This window comes from Oncorhynchus clarkii, chromosome 12 (genome assembly GCF_045791955.1).
Source record: "Oncorhynchus clarkii lewisi isolate Uvic-CL-2024 chromosome 12, UVic_Ocla_1.0, whole genome shotgun sequence".
Classification (NCBI taxonomy): Eukaryota; Metazoa; Chordata; class Actinopteri; order Salmoniformes; family Salmonidae; genus Oncorhynchus; species Oncorhynchus clarkii.
This window is the reverse complement of record NC_092158.1, coordinates 74,543,148-74,568,891: the sequence shown is the minus strand read 5'-3', so window position 1 is coordinate 74,568,891 and position 25,744 is coordinate 74,543,148. Positions and strand designations below refer to the sequence as shown.

General features: G+C 46.6%; 1 protein-coding gene across 1 annotated transcript in view; it reads left to right on the top strand.

Moving 5' to 3' along the window:
* Window positions 1-25,744, top strand: part of LOC139421269 (3',5'-cyclic-AMP phosphodiesterase 4C-like) — a 79,217-nt gene that overhangs the window by 33,605 nt on the left and 19,868 nt on the right. The window contains exons 2-6 of the mRNA XM_071171972.1: window positions 8,003-8,206; window positions 8,802-8,838; window positions 9,021-9,091; window positions 10,787-10,836; window positions 11,264-11,376. Of these exons, the coding sequence (XP_071028073.1) occupies window positions 8,003-8,206; window positions 8,802-8,838; window positions 9,021-9,091; window positions 10,787-10,836; window positions 11,264-11,376 (475 nt within the window). The remainder of the gene's footprint in view (window positions 1-8,002; window positions 8,207-8,801; window positions 8,839-9,020; window positions 9,092-10,786; window positions 10,837-11,263; window positions 11,377-25,744) is intronic.

Genomic DNA, 25,744 nt, shown 5'->3' with positions numbered 1-25,744 from the left:
CGGGGTCAGTCGGCCGACTGATTGTCTGAGGAATCAATTGTAGCTACTACAGCATGTCATCCTTAAGCTTAAAGGTGTGTGCCTGCCTGCTGCCATGCTAAAACTCTATATGGCTCCAGTACAGTAGCTCTCTGAGTCAGGACCCTCTGGATGGTGTCGCTGATCCTGTGGGCAGGATTATGGCTCTGTAATCCTCTGGCTGTTATCTGACCGACTGCATGCAGCACAGTGGACGGTTGAACTCTCTCCCTCTGTCCTCTCTCTCCCTCTCTGTCTCAGATGGAGCCGGCCGGCCGGTCAGGGCATCGCTGGGATGACCAGCTGACCAGCCTGTCACTATGTAGAGAGAATCCCCTCTCTCTTCCTCTTTAACTACTCTCTTTATCTTTTTCTCTTGTCCTCTCTCTCTTTCTCTCTCTCTATCCCTCTTTCTCTCCCCCGCTCCTCTACCCCCGACCACCCTACTTGCATTGCAGTGTCCCTCTGCCCTGTGTGAGGCTGGGACGGCCAGATGCCCTCCCTGATCCAAGGGTGGCGCAGGGCCAGGCTCCAGCCAGGCCAACACTCTCCTCTCCTCAGAGGGCTCAGAGCTCAGGCAGTTGGGCAGGGCAGCAGTGTACATGTTGGCCTTTAAAACCCAGCCAGGGAAGGCAGGTCTGTGTCATGGAACCGTGAACTGGCGTGAAACAGAGGGCATGCTGGGGCAGGTAGAAGTGGTGAGAGGAGAGGGTGTGTTGTTGTTGGCTTGGCTATCTCTTTTGAAATGTGCTTTGAGTTGAGTCGGTGATGGGAATTCTAGCCTGATATAAACACATGCCCCTGCTCTGCTGCAACAGAGAGTGATTGCTGCTCTGTAATAAAAGCCCTATTACCCTGCCTCATCAGTTGCTGATTCAACATTCAGTTCGGGATTCAACCGTAGCAATAAATACAGTTGTGTTTGTACGATGGGGCCTTCCTTCCTTTCCCCCTCACTCCCTCCCTCCACTCTCCCCCCACGAATGTAGCAATCAGGCAGGTGCTAAATGCCTGGGTGATGCAATGCACAGAGAGAGATTGACATTGCATGTGGAAATTTGCATCTGTGCTTGGCTTGGCAGAAAAGGAAGCGGAGGCAGGAAATCACTCATCCCCCATTCAGGCTGAGGGTAGGCCTGGGCAGAGGAGGAGGAGGCATGAGGGAGGAAGTGGTTGGGGAAGGTTAATCATTAACTTGTGGAGAGAGAGGATAAGAATGAGAGGGATCGATTTTGGAAAGTGACTTTAATAAATGAAGGCTCCAACTCCCCTCCATCCCTCCCCACCCAACAAGGGATTGTGAGCTGTATGCTTGCTGCCTGGACTTGACGAACTGCAGCTCAAGGAGAGGGAGAGGGAGAGGGAGGGAGGGAGAGAGAGAGAGAGAGAGAGAGAGAGAGAGAGAGAGAGAGAGAGAGAGAGAGAGAGAGAGAGAGAGAGAGAGAGAGAGAGAGAGAGAGAGAGAGAGAGAGAGAGAGAGAGAGAGAGAGAGAGAGAGAGAGAGAGAGAGAGAGAGAGAGAGAGAGAGAGAGAGAGAGAGAGAGAAGGTGGCAGCAGCAGCTCTCCATCGCACACGTACACACTCAGAAGCGCCTAGTGTGTTGCTAATATATAATCAATGGGAGGGGGGTTCATTGGAATGGGTTGAGAGTGTAAATCTTTCTTGTCCCTTAAAGATTCTCAGGTTTAATTAAACTAATCAGCACATTGACTCAGGCTTAAAAGCCTTTTAAAGCTGCATTATTAGTGGAATATGATCAAATTCTCTCTCTTTGTTATAGAAATGTGTTGCATAGAGAGGAGGGTTAGGAGTATGGCAGTAGAGCAGGGGAAATGGTTTAGATACGTATAGTGTTAAGGAGCAGCATACACTGCAATATTCATTGAAAGACAAGCCGAGATAGAACATCATCTTGATTTATCAATTCAATAAGACAAGCCGTTTACAGCACCTGCCAGTACAAAGGTCCCTACTCAGCCATTATACCATTGAGCTGAGCATTTTATAGTATTTGCTCAAGCGATGAAGGTGGTTTATAGGTTTCCCATGGCAATGAAAACAACATATCCAATAGTCATGCAATTTGAACTGGCAGCAACTGCCATCTTGTTGCTGTGTCCATTACTGTGTTTGTGTCTAGTGTGAGATGTGGACTGGAAGAAGTAGAAAAACGAGGGTGAGCTACATGATAAACTGCCGTTTTAATTAGCTGGCTCCTCTTTCGCTCGCTCTCCTCATTGAGCTGTGAGGGTTGTTATCTTACAATGGAAGGAGTCGCCCAGCTGGCACACATCCCTTTTCCTGTGAGACCTCTGATCATCATGTCATTGTCCACAGTCATCCTCTCCAGGGGTTCTGCTATCACATAATGAAAGAGCGAGTAGCTGTCCACAGTCATCCTCTCCAGGGGTTCTGCTATCACATAATGAAAGAGCGAGTAGCTGTCCACAGTCATCCTCTCCAGGGGTTCTGCTATCACATAATGAAAGAGCGAGTAGCTGCCCACAGTCATCCTCTCCAGGGGTTCTGCTATCACATAATGAAAGAGCGAGTAGCTGTCCACAGTCATCCCATCTTGGAATCAAGTTCAAGTTTTATTGTCACCTGCACACGTACAGGGAAATGCTTAACTTGCAAGCTCTTCCCAACAGGGCAGTAATCCAATATCAAAATAGTGTAACTAATAAAACATTTTTTTTTAAAATACATGTACAGTACCCGTCAAAAGTTTAGACACATCTGTGGCCTCCCGGGTGGCGCAGTGGTTAAGGGTGCTGTACTGCAGCGCCAGCTGTGCCATCAGAGTCCTGGGTTCGCGCCCAGGCTCTGTCGTAACCGGCCGCGACCGGGAGGTCCGTGGGGCGACGCACAATTGGCCTAGCGTCGCCCGGGTTAGGGAGGGCTTGGTCGGTAGGGGTGTCCTTGTCTCATCGCGCACCAGCGACTCCTGTGGCGGGCTGGGCGCAGTGTACGCTAGCCAAGGTGGCCAGGTGCACGGTGTTTCCTCCGGCGCATTGGTGCGGCTGGCTTCCGGGTTGGATGTGCGCTGTGTTAAAGAAGCAGCGGCTTGGTTGGTTGTGTATCGGAGGACGCATGACTTTCAACCTTCGTCTCTCCCGAGCCCGTACGGGAGTTGTAGCGATGAGACAAGATAGTAGCTACTACAACAATTGGATACTACGAAATTGGGGAGAAAAAGGGGTAAAATTCAAAAAAAAAAAAAAAGTTTAGACACATCCACTCATTCAAGGGTTTTTCTTTATTTTTGCTATTTTGTACATTGTAGAGTAAAAGTGAAGACATAAAAACTATGAAATAACACATATGGAATAATGTATCAACCAAAAAAGTGTTAGGAACAAATCAAAATATGATTTAGATTTTAGATTCTTCAAAGTAGCCATCCTTTGCCTTGATGACAGCTTGGCACACTCTTGGCATTATCTCAACCAGCTTCATGAGGTAGTCACCTGGAATGCATTTCAATTAACAGGTGTGCCTTGTTAAAAGTTCATTTGTGGAATTTCTTTCCTTCTTAATGTGTTTGAGCCAATCAGTTGTGTTGTGACAAGGTAGTGGTGGTACACAGAAGACAGCCCTATTTGGTAAAATACCAAATCCATATTAACAGCTCAAATAAGCAAAGAGAAATTACAGTCCATCATTACTTTAAGACACGAAGGTCAGTCAATACGTACATTTGTGCATTTCTGCTGCAGAGGATAAATTCATTAGAGTTACCAGCCTCAGATTGCAGCCCAAATAAATGCTTCACAGAGTTCAAGTAACAGACACATCTCAACATCAACTGTTCAGAGGAGACTGCGTGAATCAGGCCTTCATGGTCGAATTGCTGCAATGAAACCACTACTAAAGGACACCAATAAGAAGAAGAGACTTGCTTGGGCCAAGAAACACGAGCAATGGACATTAGACTGGTGGAAATTTGTCTGATGAGTCAAAATTTGAGATTTTTGGTTCCAACCGCTGTGTCTTTGTGAGACGAGTAGGTGAATGGATGATCTCCACATGTGTGGTTCCCACCGTGAAGCATGGAGGAGGAGTGATGGTGTGGGGGTGCTTTGCTGGTGACACTGTTGGTGATTCATTTAGAATTCAAGGCACACTTAACCAGCATGGCTACCACAGCATTCTGCGGCAATGCACTATCCCATCTGGTTTGCGTTTAGGGGGACTATCATATGATTTTCAAGAGGACAATGACTCAACACACCTCCAGGCTGTGTAAGGGCTATCCGACCAAGAAGGAGAGTGATGGAGTTCTGCATCAGATGACCTGGCCTCCACAATTACCCGACCTCAACCCAATTGAGATGGTTTGAGATGAGTTGGACCGCAGAGTGAAGGAAAAGCCGCCAACAAGTACTCAGCATATGTGGGAACTCCTTCAAGACTGTTGGAAAAGCATTCCTCATAAAGCTGGTTGAGAGAATGCCAAGAGTGTGCAAAGCTGTCATCAAGGCAAAGGGTGGCTACTTTAAAGAATCTAAAAATCTAAAACATATTTAAATTTGTTTAACACTGTTTTGGTTACTACATGATTACATGATATGTGTTATTTCATAGTTTTGATGTCTTCACTATTATTATACAATGTAGAAAAACATTGAAATAAAGAAGAATCCTTGAGTGAGTATGTGTGTCCAAACTGTGAAATGTTGTGTCCAGTTTTTTTACTTAATAATTGATGATATGATTATTGACTTTTTACAAGCATCGACCCCATGCAGCTTTTAATTGCATTCATCACAATGAGTAGGAATCCTTCAGCAGTCAGAGATGTCAGATCAGAGCAATGTTCCCATAGCCCATGTTTCATAAAGGACTGTTCACGAGTGACTTAAGAGGGCTATGCTCAGGCGGGTCCCTTGTGCCCCACAAACAAATGGGAGCCGAGCTCCCCTCTACCATCCAGCTGGTGCCTTCTTCTTTTTCCTTCATTATTCTGGGGTGAGTCACTGGAAGAGAGACACATGACAGAGAGAGAGACAGAAAGGGAAAGGAAGGGTCTTGAAAGACAGCAGACAGTGACAGTGTGGGAGGAGAGAGAGAGGAGGGAGAAATGGGTGGTTGACAAGGCATCTCATCTCTGTAGTGTTCTGCTCTGTGGATAGTCTTTGTGCTGCTATCTGCCTTGTCTAGTCAGCCTAGTGGTATGTAGAATTCATGCACCGTTACCTCTGCTGCTGCTGCAAAAACAAAGAAACGAATGACACAAGATTCACATTAGCATAAAAAACAAGCACGTACACACAGACTCACTGTTGTACACATGCACATACACAAGCGTTCATGCATACATGCAGATACACTCTTCTATTGTCTCTCTTCTTTTTGTCAGAAACAACACACACACACACACACACACACACACAAACAGACACACACACACTCTAATGTGTATGCAGATACAGTACATTTTAAACTTCACAAAATTATTTTCTCGGAGTAGGGGTCTGTTTGTGTAGTGGCTCTGTACTTGGTCAGTGGGCCTATGTCTTTCTATGTACTGCAAAGGTCAAGAAGCTTGGCTGTTGGCTTGGCTGTTGATGTTAAAAAAGAATGTTTTGGAAACAAATCATGCATGCTCTTGTAAACATTTCCACAGGCCATGAGTCACTCCTCCTCCTCTGCCATTCCCTCCTTCTTCTCCTCGACTCCTTTCTCCATCCTCATCCTCATCCACTTTCTCTTTCTCTCTCTCGATACTGCCGGTGGTCTGTTGCTGCTAGAGAATCTGTGAGCAGTGAGATAAGGAGAGAGAAAGAGAGCACACACTTGAAGCAGGGGGAGGTGAAGAAAGTAAAGGAGAAAACAACAGGCAGAGAAAGCGAAGAAAAGGAGAGAGAAAGAAAGGAAACGGAGCAGAGGACCGACCGGCGTCGGTGTGTCCTCCAGGTGGCGTGGGTGTGTCCTCCAGGTGGCGTGGGTGTTAGTGAGACATCGGTCAGACGCCCGGGCAGAGTGGCAGCCACAGGGTCCCTGGGGGGCCTGGTCGGGGAGGACAAGGAGAGCGTGGCAGGAGGAGGACACACAGGAAAAGTATATGGATAGAGCGATAGAGAGTGAGCGCTGAGCTAGTGAAATATCAGAAGCCCTCCCCTGAGAGTGGCCCTGTTCAGATAGCTGATAGCTGAGAGAGAGGCTGTGGGTTACAGCTGCACTGCCGCCCTTCAGTGACAGAATAAACAAAAACAAACCTACACAGGAAGAACAAGCTGCTGAGAAACAAGGAACAAAGTGGCGTGGAGGTGAACACAGGACGTGAGCCAACGCAGCAGTACTCCAGGGCTTCAGGATCAAAGCTGGAAGACTTCAACTGAACGTGGACTCTGAGGACTGGGACCAGGAATAAAACTATAGGATTAGGGTCTGTTATCAAGGGCTTTCTGACTGGCAGGATTTTGTGCTGGTGTGTGCAGGAGAACTCTCTTTGTCTGGGACGTGAGCTGTGCTACTGAACCGTGGAACAAGGCGGCGCGGGGGGGGGGGGGGGGGGCGTAGGAGGGAAAGTGACTGACAGACCGATTGAGAGGTTGAAGTGTTGGCAGTGGCAGACAAAGTTTGATAGACAGAGTTTTTTCTGGAGGGAGGGAGGGAGGGAGGGAGGGAGGGAGGGATGGTGGTTTCTTCTGTCAGTCCTCTCGGTCGTGCCCAGAGCTTCCAGAGATGAGTCAGAGGAAGCTGACACGACAGATGAATCTGTGGGAGACCCCCGAGGGGTTTACCACGCCCAGCCTGACCCCCACCTCTCCCTACGTCACCTCTGCTAACTCACCTGTGTCCCCTGATCACGACCACACTCGGGGACACAGGAATTCTTTTTTCCGCCGTATGAAGCTCAACCGCAGTATAGAGCGCAGACTGTCGTCTCAGTCTCACCTTCCTCTCAGGTATTCATGGTGTTCAAGTAGCCATGCACAGCTAATAGGCCGTGTGTGTGTGTGTGTGTGTGTGTGTGTGTGTGTGTGTGTGCGTGTGTGCGTGTGTGTGGCTTCACAATATCTCCCTCCATGATGTGCTTTTCATTTTTGATGAAGCTGTTGAGACATTCATGGTTGAAAAAAGAGAACCCACCCTCTAAACCTAAGAAGTATGTTTCTCTGTACAGTTTGGCTAAACTCTCACTAAGCTTCTGTTTGACTGGATCTCTTTGAGATTATTCCTAATCTTGTGTTTGGGGTCATGTGGTTGTCTGTATCGCTAGATTGCTATGGTGCTCTTGTGTATATATGTAGATCAGCTGTCCTGGGCTGAACTCTTGTTTATACATGTCTGTCTCTCCTTCAAAAAGTAATTGATTTCATTTAATGGTGGATCAGCTTTCATATCGCAGATAAATTGTAGCTTCCATCAAAGTATTTGTCTGCATCATTTCCAATCCCCCATATATATTGTTTTAAATATCTCAATATCAATTCATTTCTGGGTAACAATAAGTACCTTAGTGAGATTGTTTTAAATTAAAATGGTCAGAAACATACAAAAATAGCTACTTAGCAAAGAGCAATTTCTCAGACAAGAATTTAGCTAGGACTGTCTAGGGGTGGTCTGAGTGGGGAGGGGAATACTAGGTGTTATTGGCAGAGAGGTTTGGAACTCTCTTTCTTATTGGTCTGTTACCTAAGTTACCGTCTGGTGATGTCACCAGGCAGGCCAAAACTTCTTCCCACCTATGGTTGCAAAATTCCGGGAACATTCGATAAATTCACTGTTTTTCCCAAAATCGCTGTTGGAGGTTTCACGGAATCAGGAGAGCAGGAAATCCAGACTCCTCATACAGGCAATTCCAGGCTGTCTTTTTAAACAGCTTTTACACTAAAAGGGTATTACCATAGTTTTTACAAATTCACAGATTTATTCCAACCTCTTAGTGTGTAAATATATATAAAACACAGGGAAATGCCTTTAATGAAGCATTGATCCAGACAACTTTCCTGTCTCTCTCACTTTGTCTTTCAGTTTTGACTCAGAGAATGGTCCTTCGCCCGGCCGCAGCCCCATGGATTCGCAGGCGAGTCCTGTGCTGGGGCTGCACCCCTCCTTTACCACAGAGGGGTGCAGGAGTCGCGGGGAGCGCAGGGAGTCCTTCCTGTACCGATCAGACTCTGACTATGACATGTCCCCCAAGACCATGTCACGTAACTCCTCCATCAACAGTGAGGGGTGAGTATCAAACCTGGGCGGGGGTTTCAACTTATAAGACTATTCCATTGGTTCCATTGCGCCAGGCAAACTCAATCAAGTCCAGCTAAAGTATTGTGCTATTTGAACCCTGGTTTGGTGAGTATGTACCCCCTTACAATCTCCACTTCCTGTGTTCATCACATGCCATCAAAACCACCTTGGCTAATCCACATGGTTAAAACCCCTCTGAGTGAAAGTAGCCTCACTGACATTCCAGATTTCTGCAACACTATACATTACTCACTATACAATCACAGTCAACCGACTTGGCATTTATGATTATTATGATTATGGCAGTATTATGCTAATGTTCATACTAAAATATTTTTCGCTTCACAGCGGTGTAATTTGTCTTGGTCTGCTTCCATTTCAGAAAGATGCTTTTTTGGTCAGAACCAAAAAGATTTGGTTTAGATTCAGATAGGGCTATGGATACCATTGGTTCACATATATATCCGGTGTCTGTTAATGTGAACTGTCATAGAGGTTACACTTCAGCGATAACGCTCCATCTATCCTGCTGACTTTACTGTCATCTCCTTCCTTTGTTCATTTCCTATCTCTCTTTCTACAGGCATGCAGAAGATCTCATAGTCACCCCTTTTGCTCAGGTAAGCACCAGCTCTGCAGTTTGTTGATGAAGTAGCGTGCACTTCACCCTTCCTACCTAAAGATAGAACATGCAGTAAAGAACCAGAAAGGTGTTAAAATGAGTATGTAGTGAATTTGTCTCGCTCCGCTCTCTGCCCCTCTCCCCGCCGCCCCCACCACCCACCGTCCGTCCATCCCCCAGGTGTTGGCCAGTCTACGAACTGTAAGAAGCAACTTCACCATCCTCGCCAATGTCACGACACCCACTAACAAGTCAGTAGCATCTCGTCAGCCACGTCACCCTTTCAACCCCTCTTAATGTGGCCACATCTCTCTTCTCTATCGCAGCATGAAAGACATCTTCACTGTGTCTATATTGTGACTGTGCAGTCCTTATTCTCACTGGGACTGTGCAGTCCTTATTCTCACTGGAACTGTGCAGTCCTTATTCTCACTGGGACTGTGCAGTCCTTATTCTCACTGGGACTGTGCAGTCCTTATTCTCACTGGAATATGAAGAGTTGATTTCCAAAACACTATATCAACCAAATTTTCACATTTGTTTTTTTTTCATCAGGAATGATTCATTATGGGTACCTTCATGTGTGTTAAATATTACTGTTCTCAATATGTTTTCTTAACAGATTTTAGATGTGTATAAAAATGTGTTTGTTTTTTTGCAAAACGCTATATATCCATTGTTTAGCTGTAATGGAATGTTTGTGTCCTGTATATTTGACTCTGGTATGTGGTTGTCTCACCTAGCCACTGTATCTTAAGATGAACGCCTATATAAGTCGCTCTGGATAAGAGCACCTGCCAAATGACTCAAATGTGTTTTGTTTTTTATACAGATATCATATTACTGTATTGAGTTATTAGAATAGTTATTTTTTTATTATATTGATGTCAGAAATGTATCATAAGTACATTTATTTATTTATTTACATTTGACTGTGTAAAACCGAACAGTACTCCTTATTTCTCTGAGAATGGGGTGGATATATAGCATTTTGCAAAGAAAATACATTATTATTTATCTCTGAAATGAAACGATCAAGTGATAGATTTAAACATTGAACAGCCAAATGCCATGATTAGATAGTGAAAAAACACCAATCTGTTCATTATTTCGTTAAACAATAACAGTTAATTTACCAACATTTCTGAAAATGGATATTTAGTGTTTTTGAATGAAACTCTTCATATGTAGTTTCTGTAAATATCAAATTTCTTCCTTCTATTTTGTCAGAACTGTGTCATATCAGTAAGCTATAATGTGGCAGTTCTCTCATCACGTTGTGTCTTTATCGTATTCTGCTGAGATCATCATGTCCCCAGTGGAAGTCCCTGACTGACTGACTGACTGACTACCTGAAAGACTACCTGACTGACTGACTGACTGACTGACAGACAGACATACTGACTGCCTGACTACCTGACTGACTGGGTATTCACAAGGATAGAAGTGGTCAATAATGCTAAATATATCCTCCTTTGTAATGCAAGAAACAGCCAGAGCATGAGTTGCCAGACTTTTTAGCAGTACGTCAATATGAGCAGTAACAATGCACCGTGGAATTATCTAGAGCCATAATTAGTGAGCATGATGCTCTCAGCTCCAAACAGAATCCTCCCTCACGAGACTGCAAGTTGAACCTCCATGTAGAGAAAGAGACAGCTGAGAGCTGAGAGAGCCTCGCTTAAAGGAGGCATTGTTTTTAATATTGTTGGCCACAACAATATTTCAAAAGACTGCGATGCAGATCTATGCAAATAGTTTATGATTCCTCACAAATTTTATTGTCTATAATACAGATGAGGTTAAATATTTTTTCTTATCTATTTCCAGTGATATGTCGTTACGCTACACAATTTATGCCCAATACAACTGTAATGTTCTTAGAGTCCACTAGAGAGCACTCTTTATCATTTCCTCTGATGATGTAATTATCTATTTGTCCACAGGAGGTCACCAGTGACAAGCCAACCCACTGTTCCCCAGGCAACACTCTCTGGTAGGTGTGCTAAAATGAACTTTAGTCGCTACTGATTGGGAACACTCTCCCACACAACTCACAGTGTTTTGGTAGTGTGCACTCAAGCTTTCAAAAACTCATAAAAATGCACAGATATTAATAGGAGAATTTGCAGCACCATGGCCTGTGGCTTTCTCAATAATGGATACTGATAGGCTGCATTTAATTCTGCAGATGATTTGAATAAATAAGTGTCAATCTGGAGTCTCAACTGAACAATTCTAAGAAATTACAAATGTAGCAATTTGGCTGATACAGTTCAAGAGAACAGATGTAGAGAATATGACTGTTACACAGACCATTATATTATGATACACTATACTATATCAATGCTGAGATCATACCGGTTATAATAATACACACAGCACATTAATGCCACCCTCTTCTCTCCTGTGTATGTGTGTAGATGAGACGTACCAGCAGATGGCAAGGGAGACTCTGGCTGAGTTAGACTGGTGTCTGGACCAGCTGGAGACCATCCAGACCCACCGCAGCGTCGGTGACATGGCTTCCAACAAGGTACTACCACTTCTACCACCTCCATTACCCTACACCACCACTACCCTACACCACCACTACCACTACCCTACACCAGCACTACCACTACCCTACACTACCACTAACCACTGCCCTAAACCACCACTACCACTACCCTACACCACCACTACCCCTACCCTACACTACCACCACAACTACCACTACCCTACACCACCTCTACCACTACCACTACAACTACCATACACTACCACCACCACTACCCTACACCACCACCACCACTACCCTACACTACCACCACAACTACCACTACCCTACCACGACCACCCCCATTACCACTGAAATATACTACCACCACCACTACCACTACCCTACACCACCACTATGTCTACCCACACTGCCACGACCACTACCCTACACCATCACTACCACCACCACTACCACTACCCTACACTACCACTACCCTAAACCACCACGACCACGACCACTACCCTACACCACCACTACCACTACCCTACACTACCACCACCACGATCACTACCCTACACCACCACTACCACTACCACTAACCTACACCAATACTACAACTACCCTACACCACCACTATGTCTACCCACACCACTACTATCACTACCCTACACCACCTCTACCACTACCACTACAACTACCCTACACTACTACTACCACCACCACGACCACTACCCTACACCACCACTACCCTACACCACCACCACCACGATCACTACCCTACACCACCACTACCACTACCACTAACCTACACCAATACTACAACTACCCTACACCACCACTATGTCTACCCACACCACCTCTACCACTACCACTACAACTACCCTACACTACCACCATCACCACCACGATCACTACCCTACACCACCACTACCACTACCACTACAACTACCCTACACTACCACCATCACCACCACGACCACTACCCTACACCGCCTCTACCACTACCACTACAACTACCCTACACTACCACCATCACCACCACGACCACTACCCTACACCACCACTACCCTACACCACCACTACCACTACCACTACAACTACCCTACACTACCACCATCACCACCACGACCACTACCCTACACCGCCTCTACCACTACCACTACAACTACCCTACACTACCACCATCACCACCACGACCACTACCCTACACCACCACTACCCTACACCACCACTACCACTACCACTACAACTACCCTACACTACCACCATCACCACCACGACCACTACCCTACACCACCACTACCCTACACCACCACTACCCTACACCACCACAACCATTACTCTACACATCCACTACCATCACTGCAACCACTACCATACACTACCCTATACTAGCACTACCCTACACCACCACTACTACCAACACTACGACTACCCTACACTACAACTATCACTACCCTACACCACCACCACCACTACCCTAAATCACCACAACCCTACACTACCAATACCACTACACGTAACTATCACCACCACTACCCTACACTACCACCACCACGACCACTACCCTACACTACCCTACACCCCCACTACCCTAAACCACCACTACCACTACCCTACATCAGCACTACCACTACCCTACACTTCCACTACCCTACAATACCACTACCACTACCCTACACCACCACTACCACTAGCCTAAACTACCACTATCCTACACCAGCACTACCACTATCAGTAGCCTGCACTACCACCGCCACTACCACAATCACTACCCTGCACTACCATTACAACGACCACTGCCCGACACTACCACAACCACGACCACTACCCTACACCACCACTAACCTACACCACGACTACCACCAACACTACCACTACCCTACACTACCCTACACCACCACTACCACCATCACTACCACTACCCTACACCACCACTACCACTACCCTACACCACCACTACCACTATCCTACACCACCACTACCACCAACACTAGCACTACTCTACACTACCACTACCCTACACCACAAATACCACTACCTTACACCACCACCACCCACCACCACTACTCTACATCACCACCACCACCACTACCCTACACTACCAATACCACCACCCGTAACTACCACCACCACTACCCTACAATATGAATACTACTACCCATAACTACACCTACCGCTACCCTACACTACCACCACCACGACCACTACCCTACACCCCCAATACCCTACACCACCACCACCACCACTACCCTACACTACCAATACCACTACCCATATCTACCACCACCACTACCCTACACTACCAATACCACTACCCATATCTACCACCACCACTACCCTACACTACCAATACCACTACCCATATCTACCACCACCACTACCCTACACTACCAATACCACTACCCATATCTACCACCACCACTACCCTACACTACCAATACCACTACCCATATCTACCACCCCCACTACCCTACACTACCGATACCACTACCCATATCTACCACCACCACTACCCTACACTACCGATACCACTACCCATATCTACCACCACCACTACCCTACACTACCAATACCACTACCCATATCTACCACCACCACTACCCTACACTACCAATACCACTACCCATATCTACCACCACCACTACCCTACACTACCAATACCACTACCCATATCTACCACCACCACTACCCTACACTACCAATACCACTACCCATATCTACCACCACCACTACCCTACACTACCAATACCACTACCCATATCTACCACCCCCACTACCCTACACTACCGATACCACTACCCATATCTACCACCACCACTACCCGACACTACCAATACAACTACCCGTAACCACCACTACTCTACACCCCCACTACCACTACCCTACCCTACACTAACACTACCACGACCACTGCCCGACACTACCACCACGACGACCACTACCCTACACCACCATGACTACTACCCTACACCACCACGACCACTACACTACACCACCACTATCAATACCCTACACCACCTCTACCTCTACCACTACCACTACAACTACCCTAAACTACCACCAACACGACCACTACCCTACACCACCACTACCCTACACCACCACTACCACCATCACTACCACTACCCTACACCACCACTATGACAACCCACACCGCCACTATCACTACCCTACATCACCTCTACCACTAACACTACCGCTACTTCTACACCAGCACTATGTCAACCCACGCCGCTACTGTCATTACCCTACCACCACCACTACCCTACACCTCCACCACCACTACTCTACCACGGGCACTACCCACCACCACCATTACCACTACCCTACACTACCAATAGTACTACCCGTAACTACCCCTACCTTTACCACTACATTACATCACCACCACTACCATACACTACCACCACCACTATGTCAACCCACACCGACACTGTCACTACCCTTCACCACCACTACCACAACCACCACCACCACCACCACTGCCCTAGCCTGCACCACCACTACTACCACCACTACCACAGCCACTACCACAACCCTTACCCTACACTACCACGGCCACTACCCACCACCACCATTACCACTACCCTACACTACCAATACTACTACCCGTAACTACCCCTACCTCTACCACTACATTACACCACCACCACCACTACCACTACCAACACCAGCACCATCACCACCACTCCCACTACTTTACACCACAACTACCACTACCATACACTACCACCACCACTATGTCAACCCACACCGCCCCTGTCACTACCCTTCACCACCACTACCACTACCCTACACCACAATAACCATCACTACCACTACCACTACCACCACCACCACTACCCTAGCCTGCACCACCACTACTACCACCACTACCACAGCCACTATCACAACCACTACCCTACACTACCACTACAACGACCACTGCCCGACACTACCACCACCACGACCACTACCCTACACTACACCACTACCACTACCATACACTACCACCACCACTACCCTACACTACCACTACCCTACACCACCACTATGTCTACCCACACTACCACTACCACTACCACCACCACCACTACCCTAGCCTGCACCACCACTACTACCACCACTACCACAGCCACTACCACAACCACTACCCTACACTACCACTACCACGACCACTGCCCGACACTACCACCACCACGACCACTACCCTACACTACACCACTACCACTACCATACACTACCACCACCCTGACCCTACACTACCACTACCACTAACCTACACTACCACTACCACTACCCTACCCCCATTACCACTGAAATATACTACCACCACCATTAACACTACCCTACACCACCACTATGTCTACCCACACTGCCACGACCACTACCCTATACCACCACTATCACTACCCTACATCACCTCTACCTCTACCATTACAACTACCCTACACTACCACCACCCTGACCCTACACGACCACTACCCTACACCACCACTATCACTACCCTACACCACCACTACCACCACCACTACCACTACCCTACACCACCACTACCATTACCCTACACTACCACTACCCTACACCACCACTATGTCTACCCACACTACCACCACCACTACCACCACCACTACCACTACCCTACCCTAGACTACCACCGCCACTATCACTACTCACCATCACTACCACTACCCTACACCACCTCTAACACTACAACTACCCTACACTACCACCACCCTGACCCTACACTACCACTACCACTAACCTACCCCCATTACCACTGAAATATACTACCACCACCATTAACACTACCCTACACCACCACTATGTCTACCCACACTGCCACGACCACTACCCTATACCACCACTATCACTACCCTACATCACCTCTACCTCTACCATTACAACTACCCTACACTACCACCACCCTGACCCTACACGACCACTACCCTACACCACCACTATCACTACCCTACACCACCACTACCACCACCACTACCACTACCCTACACCACCACTACCATTACCCTACACTACCACTACCCTACACCACCACTATGTCTACCCACACTGCCACGACCACTACCCTATACCACCACTATCACTACCCTACATCACCTCTACCTCTACCACTACAACTACCCTACACTACCAATTGGCTCATTAATCCCCCTCCTCTCCCCTGTAACTATTCCCCAGGTCGTTGCTGCAAATGAGAACGTGTTCTCAGTCAACTTACCTGGTAAAATAACGGATAAATAAATAAATAAAACCACTACCCTCCACTACCACTACCCTACACCACCACTACAACTACCACTACCACCACCACTACCACTACCCTACACCACCACTACAACTACCACTACCACCACCACTACCACTACCCTACACCACCACTACAACTACCACTACCACCACCACTACCACTACCCTACACCACCACTACAACTACCACTACCACCACCACTACCACTACCCTACACCACCACTACAACTACCACTACCACCACCACTACCACTACCCTACACCACCACGACCACTACCCAACACCAACACTACCACTACCCTACACCACCACTATGTCTACCCACACCATCACTATCACTACCCTACATCACCTCTACCACTACAACTACCCTACCCTACACCACCACTACCACTACCCTAGACTACCACTTCCACTACCCTACACACACCACAACCCTACACTACACCTGGCCTCTTCATCTGTCCATGCCCCTCTCCTATACCCTCTACCACAACCTCAACGTATTTGTGTTTCCTTGTCTCCCATACTGTATGTTTCATTAATGTCTGAGAGGCTTGTTTGCGTTTGGCGGAACTAAACTGTATGACTGTGGACTGTGGACTGTGGACTGGACAAGCTAATGTAACAGAGGTGGTTCGGTCAGCCACACTCTCGTGATGAGTAACCTTGTCTGACATATGACGACTTGGGTTATCTCCCCAGGATAATTTCTAGCTTTTAGCTCAGTGGGCTATCACTGTCTTGTGGCTCGCAGGAGCTGTTAGTCCCAGTGATGTTTGGGATTTGTGTATTGTCCTTTTGAGGCCGAAGGGAATATATGTGTGCATGTACACAGAATGTCTAAAAGATTTGTCAGATGCTCTATATTTACAAAGGTATGGGTGATATGTGTGTATACTGTATACTGCTGTTTACAGTCTGTGTTTGTAGCAGATGTGTATTTGTGCACATGAATGCATGAGCTGCAGCGAGATGTTCCGCTTAAAATGTAGGATGGAGAGAGAGAGAGAGAGAAGGAGAAGGGGAGGGTGAGGGTCTGTGGGTGGGAAGGGAGGCCACAGAGCACAGGGGAAGAGGGAGGAGGGGGAACGGGTCCTGATGCTGATGTCTCTGCTGTAACCTTGGTTGCTATCGAACAACAGGGTCTGCCCTTCCCTTTTACTCATTGGCTCACCACTCTGACCACAAGGCTAGTGGTCTGGGCAGCGACCAATGAAAAAGAGGCAAGGTTCCTTCAACAGTGTTGTCTAAAAGAGACAGTGTGGTATTCTTGTTTTTTTTGTCACCCTGAGGGGAATGTAGCATGTTGCAACTGTTTCAGAATGCAGAAGACAGCAGTTTGTGTGTGTGTGTGTGCTCCTGGCTGACAGAGAAGCAGAGAGAATGCTGTGGTCTTTAAGAGCAGACAGGCGACATAAAGACACATACACACAAAACCACACCAACATGAACACACATATATGAACACCCTCCCTCGTACTCTCGCTCTTACACGCTCTCTCTCTCACAGACACACTTTTCCGACAGGCGTACATGCTGTCTGCAGCACATGCGCATTCAGGCTGCACGCACACACACACTCACACACACACACACAAGTGCACGCTGTCTGGCTGATTAGCTTGCAAGGGCTGTCTACAGCATCCAGGGAGATGGCGCTACAGGAGGCAGCAGGGCTTTGCTACGGCAGAGGAAGGAAAAATAAGGGGAGCCTGAAGCTCTTGGATTAGTTTCAACCTCAGACATAATTTAACCAGCCCAGGGAGACACGATGGAGTGACTGGGATACTGCGGGGGAAGCTACTGGGAGGAGGACTGTAGACTGTGTGTGTGTTGGGATCATCGCTGAGGCACATACGGGGCAGATGCAGCAGGAAGACGACTGGGCCCGGCCCCTGGATCCGGTGCGCTGTGGGGGAGGGGCACTTTGCAGAGTAGACGCAACGCAGGGAGACGAGGAGAGAGCCTGTTTTTCCCCACACCGAGCGCTCCGATGTGATTCTGTAGCCTGACCGACCGTCTGCTAGCTACATCACAGGCCTGGCTCCCTATTTCTCTCTCTCTGTCTCTCCTTCCTTCTCTTTCTCTCTCCATTGTCATTTGTCTCCCGCTTTCTCTCTGTCACTCTCTGTCCTCTTCCTCTGTCCCATCGCTCAATACTACGGTCATCTTTCCCACCCTGTCGTCACCGTCTTTCCATCCCTCCATCCTTCTAAGCTCCTCTGTCCTCTTTTATCTCCATCTGTCTGTCTCTCTGACCTTCTCCAACATCTTGGCTTTTCTCTCTTCCCTCTCCTCCTCCATTGCCTCTGTTTGCCCCCTCTCACTCTCCATCTTCTCCCATCCTATCCCCCCCTCTCCCCACTCTGCTGTTTGATTTGGGTCAGTTCTGCTCACCAGCTGGGATGAGATGTAGTCTCTGGAGCTTGGTGATCCAGGGGGCTCCTGGCCTGCCGTTTGCGGGGCACCCTCATCTGTGGACCGTCCTCACACTGGGGCCCATATCTGGACGCACTGGGTGGGTGGCCTGCTTCCAGGAGAACTGCATGTAGGGACGGACTGTGAGCACCAGTGGACCCTGTCCCTCTCCCCCTCCTCCCCCTTTGGCGGGGGGAAGCTGTCGCTCTGGAGTGTCCCGGCCTGGCCGGCTGCGGCCTACACGCTGCCCACACGCTGACGACGAATCCCTCCTCATGCTGCTGGGACACCTGCAGCGCCCCCACCCCCAGCCCGCTCCACTACCGGTCCTCCTGTCTGGGCAAGCGCCCCTCACCCCCCGTCACCCTAAGCATGGGTGTGGTAGAGGCCATTGATCCCGCCTCGCCGTCCCCTTGCCCCTCGCCCGTGCCAGGCGGCTACCGGCTGCCCCGCTCTTCCACCAGCTACAGCCAGCTGCAGGGGAGGGGAGGAGGGCCAGACCTGGAGCTGGACCTAGGTGCGACTGCCGGAGGGGTTCTGGAAGGGTCTGGGACGGCAACAGAGCTCAGGACACCTATGGTAGACCTGTTCTGTGAGACCTGCTCGAGACCATGGCTCATTGGATGGTGGGACCAGGTAGGGCTAGAAGGGCTGGGAGTGGAAGGGAACCGGGCCAGACAGACAGGCGGCCATCTTGGATATCTGTTTTGATTAACTATTTTTCCACCCTTGCTGTTCTGTGCATTATATAGGCTGTTATCTGTCAATTCTACTTAGTAGGTGCGATTTTATTAAGCCATTGAAGTTTCATGTTGAAAAGAGAACCATGTCAGTTGTGTGCGTTTTAGTTGTGTGGATTGCAGGGACCAGTTGGGCTTAGAGAGGAGAACCTAAAGATGTCTTAAAGCAGCCTATGTCCTTGTAGATGACAGGCATAACAGGGTGTATGTTGAGGGACTGTGTGTTTATATTGTCCCTCATCAACTCTGTTTTCATATTCTATGCATTATTTATGCATGTGGGCACTGAAGGGGAAAAGGCATTGAGTTTTCAGAGTTTTTTAACCCTGAACTCCCCCTGTAATGTGTCGTCATGCTGCCTGTGGTGCTGGGCGCACTAAACCTCAGCTGCAGTACACTTCAACCTGAAGATATAAACTCAAAACTGTTCACCTTAGGGACTCATTTCCTTCATTTAAACCAGACGATATTCCCTTAAAATCGTACATAAATTCCTATTAAGAGAATCTTTATTGTCCTATTGTTAGCAGTTTAATAAACATACAGATGTATCCAGAACAGGTCAACAGGAATAGTCATACGTCAATGCAGATACAATAAAAGGTGCATAAGGGAATCATTTGGAAGTGGTTGTGAGGCAAGGTATGAAATGCTGCAGGTAGCCTACTTTATCACAAGATGTCCATCTCCATCCTCGACACACACACACACACGCACGCACGCACACACACACACACGCACACACACACCCACACACACACACACACACACACACACACACACACACACACACACACACACACACACACACACACACACACACACACACACACACACACACACACGCACGCACACACAGGTTCAGTGTTAGTGTCAGTGAAGGATATCTTAGCTGAAAACCTGTCACCACATAAACGGACTGAGCATGTGACACACACACACACACACACACACACAGGTTCAGTGTTAGTGTTAGTGTCAGTGAAGGATATCTTAGCTCAATGCTGTGTGTGTTTATTTCATTGTTTTCCTGTGATCTTAGTCAATGTTAGAATAGTTTTGTATTTTTCTTTGAGAGGCTGAGACATGATAGGACTTACTGACATATTGTTAATGTTGCAGTGTGTAGTTGATGGCAGATGTCTCTATCAAACCATCTACTGACCCTGTTATTTTGACCGAGCTCTCTTGTCCATGGCAGTGACTGTGCCCTCTTGAACCATTGTCTTCTCTGTGCTTTACTGAGATACATACAACAACATCTTACCCAGCTAGCACATAACGTTCTCAGAACCGTATGTTTCTTAGAGCTTGGTGAGAGCGTGGTTGTCTTAAGGTTGTCTTGCACACAACCTACCCACAACTTTGTGGGAATGTTGCAGAACAGTTGCTTGGCTTTAGAGCATTCTCAGCACAAAAATGACCTAAAAGTTCAAACATTGTTAGATTTAATAAAAATGTTGGTAATGTTGTAGGAACGTTCTCCAACTGGTTTAACATGGGGAATATTCTCAAATAGTTCAGAGAACGTTAAGAAACAACATGGGAATTTATGTACTTCAGCATCACGTTTCCTACAGGTTTCCTCATGGTTCTATTTAAAATCATATTCTCAGAACGGTTTGAGAATGTAAAGAAACAACGTTCTTCTGTGGGAATTAGAGTACTTCAGCATAACGTTTTCTACAGGTTTCCTCATGGTTCAACTTAAAATCATGTTCTCAGAACATTAAGAACACTTTCCATAAAAAACGCAAGAAAACATTAGTAATGTTCAAAGAATGTTCTGCAAATGTTATTTAAAAATACATACATTCTGTTCAAAGCATCAACAAAAATGTCTCTATCCTCTCTCTTGTTAAGTGTGTTCAGGTGTGTTGGCCACGCCCAGTAATTGGCCACACCAGATCCTAATGAGTGCTTGTTTCCTTTGAAATGGAGTCTATTTGAATCGACTGAAATAGACCATCCTGGTGGCGCAGTGGACTTGTTCAATGGATAGAGAACATACACTACATGACCAAGAGTATGTGGACACTTCCTCGTCGAACATCTCATTCCAAAATAATTGGCATTAATATGGAGTTGGTCCCCTCTTTGCTGCTATAACAGCCTGGAAGGCTTTCCACTAGATGTTGGAACATTGCTGTGAGGACCTGTTTCCATTCAGCCACAAGAGCATTAGTGAGGTCGGGCAGGCCTGGCTCAGTCGGCGTTCCAATTAATCTCAAAGGTGTTTGTTTGGGTTGAAGTCAGGGCTCTGTGCAGGCCAGTCAAGTTCTTCTACATCGATCTCGACAAACAATTTCTGTATGGACCTCGCTTTGTGCATTGGGGCATTGTCATGCTGAAACAGGAAAGGGCCTTCCCCCAACTATTGCCGCAAAGTTGGAAGCACAGATTTGTCTAGAATGTCATTGTATGCTGTAGCGTTAAGATTTCCCTTCACTAGACATAAGAGACCTAGCCCCAACCATGAAAAACAGCCCCAGACCATTATTCCTCCTCCACCAAACTTTACAGTTGGCACTATGCATTTGGGCAGGTAATGTTCTCCTGGCATTCGCCAAAACCAGATTCATCCGTCGGAGTGCCAGATGGTGAAGAGTGATCAATCACTCCAGAGAACGTGTTTCCACTGCTCCAGAGTCCAATGATATTTACGCTCTTCAGCACTTGGCAGTCCCCTTCTGTGAGCTTGTGTTGCCTACCATTTTGCAGCTGAGCCGTTGTTGCTCCTAGACATTTCCACTTCACAATAACAGCACTTATAGTTGACCAGGGCAGCTCTGGTGTCACGTTGAAAGTCACTGAGCTCTTCAGCAAGGCCATTCTACTGTCAATGTTTGTCTATGGAGATTGCATGGCTGAGTGCTCAATTTTATATATCTGTCAGTAACAGATGTGGCTGAAATAGCCGAATTCACTCATTTGAAGGGGTGTCCACATACTTTTGTATACATAGTGTAAGATCATAGGTTAGAATTTCACTGACACCGTGCCACAATAAAAAATAAATGTGTTTGCAATTTTGAACTGTTTCTAAACAGTTCAAAACAGTTAACCCAAACTAAGCTAGCAGTGTAATTAAAAGTCTTATTGAAACATGTTCTCAGAACGTTATTAAATTACCATTCAAATAACCTATAATTTATATTCTTCGTTCCCAGAACCAATGGGAAACCAAAATATTACGCTCCCACAACTTCCAAGGAACCAAATGTGCTAGCTGTATCCACTCCCCCCATCTCTCTGCATACGGTGTTTTTAGCGATCTGCTGCAAATGACAACTCTTGTTTTGATACAAGATAGAGTCCAACAACAGCCTTACCATTACCATTAGCAAAAAAAAAAAAAAATGCATACACAGTACTTTGATAAACAAAGTGGAATTGAATGGTTGGTTGGTTGTGAGAGCTGATTCACCATGATATCATCAAAGAGCGTTACTGTAAACTGCTATTGTAATGTGAAAAACAGGAAGTGCAGGAAGAGCCTGCCTGTTACAATGCATGTCACATTTCCCTGGGTGTCCATATGTTAGTCAGTTATCAGAGGGTTGATGATGCCCCTTTGCGTCTCTCACACCTTCACCCCGTCATCTTGTGTTCCATCAGTCAGGGGGCCCCATGAGGAAGCACGGTAGCATGGTGCGGCGTCTGTCTGTGTGTCCTGGCACTGGGGTTGTGATGGTTGGCAGATTATGACTCAATATAGTAAAGAGATGGAGACTACAGCATAACTGTGTCACAGGGTTTGACTGGCTAACTAGTCTACAGTACCTACCTGGTTTATTATCACGACTATCTATTTATCTATCTGTTGTAGTGGCTTTTGATGGAGGGAAAGGGACCTGACTGTTCTAACCGTGTCGAACTGTCACTAATACATGGCTGGACTGGAATAAGGGATGAGAGAGTAATTAAAAGTAGAAGTAGGAAGGTATGAGTGAAAGGTGGAAGGTTGAGAGAGTGGGAGGGAAGGTAGTGAAATAGGTGAGTAAGAGAGCAGAAAATGGAGAGGAAAGGGGAGTAGAGAAGAGGAGTAAGAGAAATAAGGAGGTGGAGAGAGAAGCAGAGAAGAGTGGAGGGAAGAAGAGAGGAGAACACAGGGGAGGGGAGAGGAGAACAAGGGAGAGGAGAGTAGAGCAGATGAGATGAGAGGAGAGGAATGGAGAGGAGAGAATTGACCTTGAGAAAGGTCAGAGACACCTGCCTACTCTCTGAGATTGTCACCCAAGCAGCAGCCGCCTCCCTCCCTCGCTCCCATCATGCTGCAGGACTGACTGTGAGGAGGCAGTTGCTAGGGCAACCTCTATGGTTGCCATGGAGATTATTATGTGTGAAGGATCAGTCAGTGGGACACAGACTGAGGGGACTTGTCCGAATCGCACTGCGCCTGCTTGCACGTGACTGCCTCTGGTAGTGGAATGTGTTTGGTTACTAACAGTCTTCAAGATCCGCTCATGTTTGGTTGAGACATCGCGACATGAATTCTATGCCACATTACATTTTCTGTTTAGCCATATGGAACATATGTGTCCTATTCATGCGTCGTGTATTTTTCTCACCTGCATTCCAGCAGACATTGTGTGCAGGGTGTGTGACATCATCACCAAAAGACACAGAACGTGCTGTATGAAAACGGCAGCTCTTCCACCATTGCTCCAACATGTTGTTGCTTTGTCAGGCTCCTGCAGTGGTTGTCTGTTGACAAGGTCACACTGTACTGTATGAATGTTGTATCGTAAACCCAGGTGTTCTTTAGGAATTCTATTTCACTATTTTACAGTAGATGTGTGATACGTCAGTATCAAACACAATTCATATTTTGCTACATTGTTGACATTTTTGATTGAGGTTAGAGCCGATGTACAGTATTAGTCTTTGTTTAGGGGTATGACCTGTATCCTGAATGAGGTATAGTGGTTCATATTAACAATAATCATTTGTTCTATTTCACACATACTCAAGTACGTATTACAGTTTTTGTCAGTCACGTTGGTGCAATTTTCACAAGTATGTGGTACATTTTCAACAGTCTAAGCACAAAAATCTAAACTCTAAGTACATTTTCAATTGACTGAGTAGTACAACAAACAAATTCACAGTCACTTGTTCACTGCACCAAATCACTCCTTCAATTTGGAAGCGTATTCAATCTGAGTATCTGCTTTTCAAAATGCAATATTCACTGTACTTTTGATATGATTTGTTAACAATACAATTACTATTATTTTTATTCAGCACTTCAAAAAGCACTTCAAAAAGAAAGTATCTTAGTTAGTTAAAAATGGTAGTTAAAATGACTTAATGGTGAGCCTGATGTATTGGTGACTTAACTAAATGTTCTCATGGTATTTCACAAAAAACAGATTTTGTATGAGTGACTCGAGGGTGAAAGATGTGTTCAACTCCAATGAATACACAATGAAAGGTTCTGAACCTAAGATAGGGGGCATTACAAGTGTTATCAGGTTAGAGTTTTGTACTTAAGAGTTTTGAAAATAAATTACTTATACCTGAAACAATGTGCCACAGTGATTGAAAAAAAAATGTGAATGCGTATTTGTGAATTGGAAATGTGTGTTTTGTATATCCTAACTCCCCCTGAGACACCCAGGGAGCAATTAGGGTTAAGTGCCTTGCTCAAGGGTACAACGATCAATTTTTTTCATCTTGTCGGCTCAGGGATATGAACTAGATACTTTCCGGTTACTGTCCCAATGCTCTAACCACAGATAGAGCCAGATGTTTCACCAGATGTATAAATCTGAAGGCTCTGGTTGGAATTTCCACTCCCCACCAATAAGATTTGTAGATTGAACAGAGTGCACTAAGTTTTGTAGATTGAACAGAGTGCACTAAGTTTTGTAGACTGAACAGAGTGCAGTAAGTTTTGTAGACTGAACAGAGTGCACTAAGTTTTGTAGATTGAACAGAGTGCACTAAGTTTTGTAGATTGAACAGAGTGCACTAAGTTTTGTAGACCGAACAGAGTGCACTAAG